At 40.5% G+C, this 10910-nt stretch overlaps 1 protein-coding gene across 3 annotated transcripts in view; it reads right to left on the bottom strand.

The window, feature by feature from the left end:
- Positions 1 to 10910, bottom strand: part of ATG10 (autophagy related 10) — a 275884-nt gene that overhangs the window by 16538 nt on the left and 248436 nt on the right. For all 3 annotated transcript variants that reach the window (XM_070373075.1, XM_005903763.2, XM_070373076.1), the window contains 2 exons: positions 858 to 955; positions 87 to 202 (listed from right to left, as the gene is read on the bottom strand). In XM_070373075.1, the coding sequence (XP_070229176.1) occupies positions 87 to 202; positions 858 to 955 (214 nt within the window). The remainder of the gene's footprint in view (positions 1 to 86; positions 203 to 857; positions 956 to 10910) is intronic.

Below are 10910 nucleotides of genomic sequence, written 5' to 3'. Positions count from 1 at the left end.
GGCCAGCAGGGGCGACATAGCCAAATGCAAAAGAGGCTCCAGGATCTTTGCAACAGGAAACGTGGAGCACAGGCTTCTCTTTTTACCTTGTCCACCGACGTTGCCTTCATCCTGAGAGGCTGCTGTGGCGTAACTCAGAGGAAGATTCAGCCCAACAGCTGGTCCTACCATGCTCAGCCACGACGTGATGTAGTTGACATTCCTGGGAAGTAAGTGAAACACAGAAAACTCTGTTTCCATTGTGCTTGTTTGAGTGGTAGAAAATCATTTACCAACAATCAGAGAAATGAGGCTTTCTTCAAAGAAGTGTGCTGGTCACTTGGAATCTCAGCATTTCCCAATGCCAATCTGTTGCTTGACAGGGACTTGGGGGCCAAAGAGGCTGAGGAGCCCCCACTAAAGCAGCTTAAGGGAGGGGGGGTCAAGGCACTGATGCTCTTGACTTTCCTCAATGATTCCAGTTTGACCCAGCTGACAGCATTAGCTAAGGTAGCAGAGTGCAGTGGTGAAGAGTATGGCTCGGAGGCAAGAGTGCCTGGGTTCCCACCCCAGGTTCCACCACTCAACAAGATATGTGACCTTGGTTATTTAGGCCCTCTGTACGTTAGCCTCCTCCTCTGTAAACCAGGTAAAATAATAGTACTTAGCTCACAGGGGTGTTATAGAAATCCAGTGTGTTAATATATCTGAAATACTTAGAACAATGCCTAGAACACAGTAAAAAAATTCAATAAATGTTAGCCATTATTATTATGACAAAGAATATTTCTTTTTTAGTTTAGCTTTTAGAATCACATAAAAAGATTTATACTTTTAAAATAAGACTGAAGCCAATGTATCTTGATGGTATTTCTTACCTATTGATTTTTTGAGAATTCTTTAACACAGGAGTCATGAATTCACTCGTCTTGCAGGGATGAAGTACAAAAAAGGGTTGTCCAAGTATTGGATGCTCCTGGAAGAATCAGAGTTGGCCCAGGATTGCTGGCGTGAATTACTTTGAAAAAGTTAAAACCCATACTCAGGTCTACTCCTTTAAGATAAAAGTTTATTTTAAATTTCAAATTATTAAAATATAAATTTTAAATTATTAAATTAAGATATAGACTGATTCCTATTTTAAAATATAATTCATAACGCAAACATGAGAAAAAGGTTGGTGAGAAGAAATCATTTACTGATAGAGGACGGCACTCAATACAAACTGCAGATACATTTTATCTTGTTCTTTAGCTGGTGTTTCCTTTGGCCTATAATTATTCTTCAGCTTTAACTCAAGGATGTCCATGAAGTTCAGGAGTCTGACCATTTGAACAATGCATTTCATTCACCTGTTTGTCAATGGTTCAGTTCAGTTCAGTCGCTCAGTCATGTTTGACTCTTTGTGACCCCATGGACTGCAGCATGCCAGGCCTCCCTGTCCATCACCAACTCACAGAGTTTACTCAAACTCATGTCCATTGAGTCGGTGATGCCATCCAACCATCTCATCCTCTGTCGTCCCCTTCTCCTCCCACCTTCAATCTTTCCCAGCATCAGGGTCTTTTCAAATGAGTCAGTTCTTCGCATCAGATGGCCAAAGTATTGGAGTTTCAGCTTCAGCAACAGTCAGTGGTAAGGGAACCAAAATCATTCGCATATTTTCTTTCTTTTCCTAATGAGTATTTTGATTGCACCGAGTCTTCATGGCTGCACGCAGGCTTTCTCTAGCTGCGGCAAGTGGGGGCTACTCTTCATCTCAGTGTACAGGCTTGTCACTGCAGGCTTCTCTTGTGGAACGCAGTCTTGAGAGCTCGCAGGCTTCAGTAGCTGTGGCACACAGGCTTAGTTGCCCCACAACATGTAGAACCTTCCTGTACTAGAGATCAAACCCATGTCCCCTGAATTGGCAGGCATATTCTTAACCACGGGGCCACTAGGGAAGTCCTCACATATTTTCTTACATACATTTTGTCAACATGTTAATTCTTTCAGGCCTAACTGCATCCAGGCACATGACCAGTGAGTAGACAGAGTAGAGGAGAGGGTGGAAGAGGGGAATGACTGGCACTATTTAAATTGTAGGCTTCCCTGGTGGCTCAGATGGTAAAGAATCTGCCTGCAATGCAGGAGACCCAAGTTCGATCTCCAGGTTGGGAAGATCCTCTGGAGAAGGGAATGGCAACCCACTCCAGTATTCTTGCCTAGGAAACCCCATGGACAAAGGAGCCTAATGGGCTACGATCCACGGGGTCGAAAAGAGTCGGACACAACTGAGCAACTAACACTTTCATTTAAATTGTACTGCTCTTGTCTGTCTCTCTCTTTCCCTTAGTCTCTCTGCTTATCTATGTCTCTCCTTTTGTCTCTCCCAAGCTTATGGAGCTGTTTCTATGAGTTCCAAGTCCATAAGACAGAACTCCACTGCCTTTATAAGAGAATGATTGGATATAAGATACAGGTCAGACTGCGAGCAGACTAGGGATGTAGACATCATTTGGTAAGCAATGGGGATCCCGAGATGGTTGCTATGTGGTGAGTGATCTATGCATAAATTCAACCAACTTGAAAACAGTTTTTGTTGATAAATTTATCAGTTGTTTACATTGTGCATTAGCCATTATGCCAGAGACCACAAACTCCAATACTGTTATGATCTGAATGTTTGGTTCCCACAAATTCATACGTTGAAACCCTAATGTGCAATGGTAGGAGGAGGTAGGGTCTTTGGGAAGTGCTTAGGTCATGAAAGTGAGGGTCAAGAGCCCTCAAGATGAGATGAATGCCCTTATAAAAGAGGCTTCAGAGGGCTGGCCTGTCCTCTTCTGCCATGTGAGCACACAGTGAGCAATCTGCAAGCTGGAAAAGGGCCTGATGATGGAGGGCTGGAGATCTCAACCTGGTCTCAGACCTCCAGCCTCGAGAACTGTTGTATATCAACTACCCGAGATGTGATATTTTGCTATAGCAGCCCAAACAGACTAAGACAACCACCCATGAAGACCAGGAAGGTGACCCAAAGGGGAAAGGCAGTTAAATGCACCAGCAGGTGACAAGGGCCACGTGGACCTGGAGAGTGTGCCCCGCCAAGCTTGAGCTTGCTGCTCTGCTCCGGCCAGTTGTGCCAGGTGGAACGTGCGCTTGGTCTTCCCAGGTCTTCCCACTTGTCAAAATAACCTAGACACCAGATTTTTATGTAAAACCTCCTAAATTTAAATACTGGCACCATTTGTTAAAAATATGGTACAGGCCAAATAAAACAAGCCCGTAGGCTGGATTTGGACTGAGGGCTGCCTGGCTTCTTCCCTTGGCTTCTTCTCTCCTCAGCCAGTCCGAGGAGAAGTTGAACTCAGAGCTGTCGATGGGAAGAATTACATCTTACATCCTCCACTATGTCTGTGCACAAGTGAACACCCTATCCACAATAAATAGGAGGTACAGCTCCACGTGTATGGGTGACCTTGGGTGTGAAGAGATGAGTGTAAGTGTTTGGGGTGGGGGGACAGGGCTGAGTTATTCATTGCGAGTAGGCTGGAGTATGAGTATGTCTCCCTAAAGGGGCCACTTCCAGATATCTCTGCCCAGGGTCCTGATTTATATACAGAGCTCGAGCCTCCACTCTCTTGCTCTCTCCTACCTCTCATTCCTGTTTCTAACCTGACACTGTGACCACAGCCCAGATATGTTATGCTTAGAACCAAGTCCTCATGTCCAATTTGATTCTGGCTCCCCTTACTAGCCTTAAATTAATATTTATTAATTCATCACATATCTAGTGATCATCACTTACATACCTGTCAGGAATAGTTCTGGATCTATCAATAGTTACAGAGATCACTCTAAGATAAACCAAGTCCCTGACCCCATGGAACTTACGTTCCAGTGCAGGAGATAGCCAGTAAACACACAGAACAAATAAGTAAATAGGATAATCTAGATAATAATACGGAGAAGGCAATGGCACCCCACTCCAGTACTCTTGCCTGGAAAATCCCATGGACGGAGGAGCCTGGAAGGCTGCAGTCCATGGGGTCGCTGAAGGTCGCACACGACTAAGGGACTTCATTTTCATCTTCACGCATTGGAGAAGGAAATGGCAACCCACTCCAGTGTTCTTGCCTGGAGAATCCCAGGGACGGCGGAGCCTGATGGGCTGCCGTCTATGGGGTCGCACAGAGTTGGACACGACTGAAGTGACTTAGCAGCAGCAGATAATAATAAATGCTATGAATAAAACAAAGCAAGGTAATACAACTTTGGTGGTAATAATTCAGATTTGGTGAAAGGGAAGGCCTTACTGAAGAGGTGATCTTTAAACAGAAATCAGGAAGAAATCAGCAAGAAAAGTCCAACTGTGAAGAGAAACTGGACAAATGCAGAGACCATAAAGGGAAATGAGTACAGGAAATGTGCCGAGGAAATGTGAAAGAATTTTAGAATTATTCTGAACTAAAAATAATTGCTGTTTATAGAGCTGGGATTTAAAAGGCTAAATTTAGTCTAAATCCTTCTTGGATTACTTGTATAGTAACCAATGGAAGAAATGAAGACCTGTAACCAAATCTGTGAAGACATGTTCACCTTCCTTAATAAAATGAAACCAAGACCTCTAAGGATAGCGCTGCATGGAACACTCATAAAGCAGAGAATCAGCTTGATCATGCAGTCTCCACTCCTCCAGGATGCATTCCCCACTTGGCAGCTCTTGATTATCATGGCCACTCCATGGGGAAACTCTCCAACTTAAACACTTGAGCCCAAGCTTCATGTAGCTGAGGTAGAATGGACTAGTCAAACAAGACTCTACTGAAAGCCTGGGAATACTGAAAGGGTAACAAACACACAGAACAACAGGGCTCTAAAAGATCCAGAGTGTTATAATATCAGGGCTTCCCTGATAGCTCAGTTGGTAAAGAATCCGCCTGCAATGCAGGAGACCCCAGTTAGATTCCTGGGTCAGGAAGATCCGCTGGAGAAGGAATAGGCTACCCACTCCAGTATTCTTGGGCTTCCCTTGTGGTTCAGCTGGTAAAGAATCTGCCCGCAATGTGGGAGACCTGGGTTTGATCCCTGGGTTGGGAAGATCCCCTGGAGAAGGGAAAGGTACCCACTCCAGTAATCTGGCCTGGAGAATTCCATGGACTATATAGTCCACGGGGTCACAAAGAGTCAGACACGACTGAGCGACTTTCACTTTCACAGGCCCATTTGAAGCATGGGGGACACTAGGAAGAGATCTTGGCTGGGCTCTCCCTTTCTGGCCTGCATGGTGGATGGAAGCACTCACAATCACTATGCAAGAGTGTCCTCCAAAAATCTTAACCATCCATGGTTCAGTCTCCTTGAGGAGCTGGAAACTCTCATGAATCATGGCTTCATCACATACACAAGACCTTGCCTCTTCCTTATAATAGGTCTGTGGCGTAACCTTTATAAAATCTCCAAGAATAACCATATCAGTATATAAGACATCTCTAAGAGATACAGAAACAATTAAAGTTCAGAGGGTCATTTTCTAAGCAGATGTTGGCCTGTGTCACCTTGCAGCTCTGCTCATTAGATGGTGCTTACTAAAGACCTGCACTTGAATCACATCTATTGCTCATTCCATATAGTAAGTAGATAAGAGCAGGCTTTGGATCTGTAGTTAAAAATTGAGCTAAGGCAAACCATTTAATCATTTCATATCTCTGTTTCCTTATCTGATAACTGGGACTAATGACAGCATGTACCTCATAGATTGACTGTGATCCTTCAATGAAAAAAATGCCAGAAAACCATTCAAAATAATGCCTAACATAAAATAAGCACTTAGTTGGCTATTACTACTCAATTTATTGATATTTAAATAGATAAGAATAACACCTAGACATCCATAATATGACTCAAGTATGTTTTTATAATGCCCTACAACAAAGTCGAATTTCAATATCCAAAAATAAAAAGCTCCTATGTAGTTACACAGCATAGTTAAAACATCACTGACTAGTGTCTAAATGTTTAGAAACACATGATAACTAATTATAACCAAGGATAGGAAAAGTCTGAATTAGTAAAAAGTCTATGTATATATAGCAGTTAGAATTATCAATATATTGATGTGTTAGTTGCTCAGTTGTGTCCAACTCTTTGCGACCTCATGGACTGCAGCCTGCCAGTCTCCTCTATCCATGGAATTCTCCAGGCAAGAATACTGCAGTGGGTTGCCATTCCCTTCTCCAGGGGATCTTCCTGACCCAGGAATCGAACCCAGGTCTCCTGAATCGCAGGCAGATTCTTTACAATCTGAGCCACAAGGGAAGCCCAACGGTATATATAGTCACTAGAATTATCAATACATTGATAGGACAAATTAATGGAAAATAGTTTAAATGAATTTAAATTAAAATAATAGCTCAGGCACTTCAAAAACACTTCAGTAATATACAACATTTTAATATTCATTTTTCCTCACATAAAAACAGTTACATTAGTATTTAAGGTTATATGCTGATAAAATGCATGGTAATGCTTGTGCAAAACACCTTTTTAAATAATAGGGACTTTCATGCTTTGCTGAATGGCACAGATGGCAAAGAATCTGGCTGCAATGTAGGAGACCTGGGTTTGATCCCTGGGTGGAGAAGATCCCCCAGAGAAGAGAATGGTTACCCACCCCAGTATTATTGCCTGGAGAATTCCATGGACAGAGGAGCCTGGTGGGCTACAGTCTCTGGGGTAGCAAAGAGCTGGACATGACTAAGTGACTAACACTTTCACTTCATGCCTTAGAAGAGTTTTTAGAACAGCCTAGACAGTTTGTTAACGAAGGTTTAACCACCTAAGAAATTCTTTGTCTTTTACTATAATTAATAATTTGTATAATTAGACAAAATATATTTAAATGAATGTTTTTAAAAATCAAATGTTTAAATAGTATTTTAAAAATAAAAATTATATTGTTTTGGTAAGATGCTTTGGCTTGAAAAAGCCAAACAAGGAGATGTTGATCTTGTCAGGAACTATAAAAAGGGATATTTTGTAATCTTTTGAGAAAAGTTTTATTAATAAATAACAGTAGTAGTGGACTTCTAACTACAGCAGGATGACATGCTGCCAAGTTGCTGCCAAGTCGCTTCAGTCGTGTCCAACTCTGTGCAACCCCATGGACTGCAGCCCACCAGGCTTCTCCGTCCATGGGATTCTCCAGGCAAGAACACTGGAGTGGGCTGCCATTTCCTTCTCCAAGCAGGATGACATAGAGGTCAACAAATCTCCTTGAAAAACAGGTATGAAACAGAACAAAATTGTCAAAAAACAATCATTTCTGGGATGTGAAAATTAACCAAAGGCAAATAAAAATTTTGATAGCTTTTAAAATTCATGAAGAGCAGCTAGAACGTCAAGTTAGACACAGAGACAGTCTGCAATCTTCTTGCCTAGAAATACTCCCATACCAACTCCACCCCCCACCCGGCTCCAGCAACAGGGAGGTTTTGTGGGAGTGGAGCCAGCGACTAGAGAACCAATAGCAGAGCTGCCAGCAGGGCTGACGTGCACATGTGCAAGGGAGATACAAGAAGGCCTGATGAAAAGTAAAAGCTGATGATGACTTGAACATTAACGAAATTTGGATGGGCTCCCAGCCCACATACATGGCCATAAATAAATGAGGGAAACCTTGTAGGCTTGAGGTATATAAGCACAACCTCTGTCTGATTGCTGGCTAACCAAGGTAAGCAGACGAAGCTGGAGACTTCATGGAAACCAGGCAAGAGCATGAACATTAAGAATGAAAGACAAAATAGAGACATCAATGGCCACATTTACAGAGTAGGCAAATTCAGAAGATAAAATCTATGAAAGTTACTAAAATAAACAGACAAAAATAATAGCAACAAGAACAAAAAGGCAACCCTCAGAGAAAAATATTGGAATCCAGAATTGCTATTCTGTATTATCTAAAATGTCCTGCTGAGCTATCAGGGAAGCCCTCAAAGAAATTTATGAGACATCAAAGAATCAAAACAGATGCACACTAAGGGGGAAAAGTCCTTTAATAAAAACTGACTCTGAGTGGGCCTGATTATTGGATTAAAAAAAATTCAAAGCAGCTATTAAAACACGTTTGAAGAACTAAAGAAAACCATGATCAGAGTTAAAAGGAAAAAATTATGATAATGACTGCACATAAGTAATCTCAATCAAGGAACACAAACTATAAAAATAACCAAATAAAATTTTGGAGTTGTAAAGTATAATACAGAAGTAAAAAACTCACTAGATGGCTCAACAGTAGATATGAGATGGCAATAAAAGGAATTAATGAATTGGAAGATATATTAATAGAGATTCTACAATTTCAAGAAAAAATGAAGACGAAAGAACAAATCTTCAGAGATCCGTGAGGCAATACCAAGCATATCAACAAACCTGAAGTAGGAGTCTGAAAACGAAAGGAGAAAGAGGCAAGGAAGACATTTGAAGAAACACTAGCTGAAAAGTTCTTAACGTTGATGAAAAACATTTAATCTACAGATACAAGCCGACCAACAAACCCTAAGTAGAAACACAGAAATCCACACCTAGACATATTACAGTTAAATGCCTGAAAGCCAAAGATAAGAGGAAATCTTAAAAGTAGCAAGAAAGTAATAATTCATCATATAAAGAGATATAAAAATACAATAATGGCTGGTGTCTCATCAGTCCAGACAGCAGCAGAAAGATATATTCAAAGTCTTAGGGGGAAAAACCCTAGACCTGTCAATCAAGATTTCCATATCCAGCAAAACTGTCCTTTAAAAAAATGAAGGTAATATAAATACATTCCAAAGGAACAGGCTGAGAGAATCCCTTGCTAATTCACTTGCCTTATACTAAAGGAAGTTCTTCAGGCAATAATACCAGAGGGTAACTGAAATCCACAGGAAAAAATAAAAAGCATCATAAATGGTAAATATAAAAGGTGAACTAAGTATTTTTTCTTCTCTTAGTTACTTTAATAGACAGGATTATATAAGCAAAAATTATAATACTGTAGTTTCGGAGAAGGCAATGGCACCCCACTCCAGTACTCCTGCCTGGAAAATCCCATGGATGCAGGAGCCTGGTAGGCTCCAGTCCATGGGGTCACTACGAGTTGGATACGACTGAGCAACTTTACTTTGACTTTTTACTTTCATGCATTGGAGAAGGAAATGGCAACCCACTCCAGTGTTCTTGCCTGGAGAATCCCAGGGACGGGGAAGCCTGGTGGGCTGCCGTCTATGGGGTCACACAGGGTCGGACATGACTGAAGTGACTTAGCAGCAGTAGCAGCAGCAGTGTTGGGTTTATAACATACATAGATGTCGTATATGTGACAATTATAGCACAAAGGAAGGGAGGGAATAGAACTATATTGAACGAAGTCACTATTATTTTAGCCAAATTAAGTCAGTATTAACTTATATTTCTAGTGTTAGAATGTTAGCAAGGGTATTGTTTTTGAGAGCATTTAGAACCCAAAAGAAGGCTAAGAGCCAAAGAATTGATACTTTCGAACTGTAGTGCAGTCAGAAAGCACCACTCTTGAGAGTCCCTTGGACAGCAAGGAGATCAAACTAGTCAATCATAAAGGAAATCAATTGTGAATATTCATTGGAAGGACTGGTGCTGAAGCTGAAGCTCCAATACTTTGGCCACCGGATTTGAAGAGCCAAGTCACTGGAAAAGACCCTGATGCTAGAAAAGATTGAGAATAAGAGGAGAAGGGGGTGACAGAGGATGAGATAGTTGGATGGCATCACTGACTCAATGGACATGAGTTTGAGCAAACTCGGGGAGACAGTGAAGGACAGGGAAGCCTGGTGTATTGCACTTCATGGGGTCACAAAAAGTCGGACATGAGTTAGCGACTGAACAACAAAAGCCAAAAGGTCCTTTTTGTTGATAAATAAATCACTGAAGTATATTATTAATCATGACCACTCTTCTAGCAACATGTTAAATGTACTATATTTAATTATGTGGTTAAATAATTTAGTTAACACCCAAATGCTTTCTCAAATCAGCTTCTCTTTTGGTAAGTTAACCAAATCACTAATTACTTTTCAAATGCAGAAGGAAAATAATTTTTAAAATACTCAAAATAAATCCTTGTTTATATACATAATACTACTGAACACTACAAGGCTTTGAGTTATTAAGAATATAATAATAGGTATATAATATAGAAAATAGTTTCCTCGATGTGATTAGAATTTATATATTCCTTCATTCATTCACTTAGCAAACATTAAGTCTTCTTGTCTGATAATTTATATAATGATTTAACCCTAACTAAAAGGCAAAAAATCTATAATTTTTAAATGTAGTTAATCTTCTGGATATCTTACTGTGGCAGAAGTGAAAGAATTTAAAGTTAGCCTTGTGACTTAAGCTAACACTATTTTTCAGTAACAGTCAATGAGCTGATCCTGCTAGCCAAGCAATTTTGAATTCAGACAAAGTAAGGTAGAGAATTTACAAATAATTTGAGGCATTTGATCAGTGTAGACAATCTGGATAATATTCTTCAAAAGCCATTTTTCTGCAATAGTGATTTTTTAAGGCTTATGCTATCAGGAAAGATTATCTGCATTTTCTGCTTTCTCCTTCAGACAGCCAGAATCAGAGAGGAAAGCATCTTTAGTTGGTTTAGGAATTATGTGTTGGAGTTCAAGAAAATCTAAAATCCTACACCTTATTTGTTTAACATACTATTTTCAGAAATGGAAGAACATCAAAACTGTCAGGATCTTTTTAGTGACATTTCTTAGATCAATTCAGAAGGTAAATTTGTGTGAAAGTGCTACCATCTGCTGTCAGTACTAATGAACTGATGCAAATCTGCACTGAGAAAAATGTCAGTGTGGAAATGCATGCAGCCAATGAACTGTGTTAGGCTTACAACTCAATAAACACTTCTA

The sequence above is a fragment of the Bos mutus genome, chromosome 7, assembly GCF_027580195.1.
Source record: "Bos mutus isolate GX-2022 chromosome 7, NWIPB_WYAK_1.1, whole genome shotgun sequence".
In the NCBI taxonomy this organism is placed as follows: Eukaryota; Metazoa; Chordata; class Mammalia; order Artiodactyla; family Bovidae; genus Bos; species Bos mutus.
This window is presented reverse-complemented; position numbering and strand designations above follow the sequence as displayed.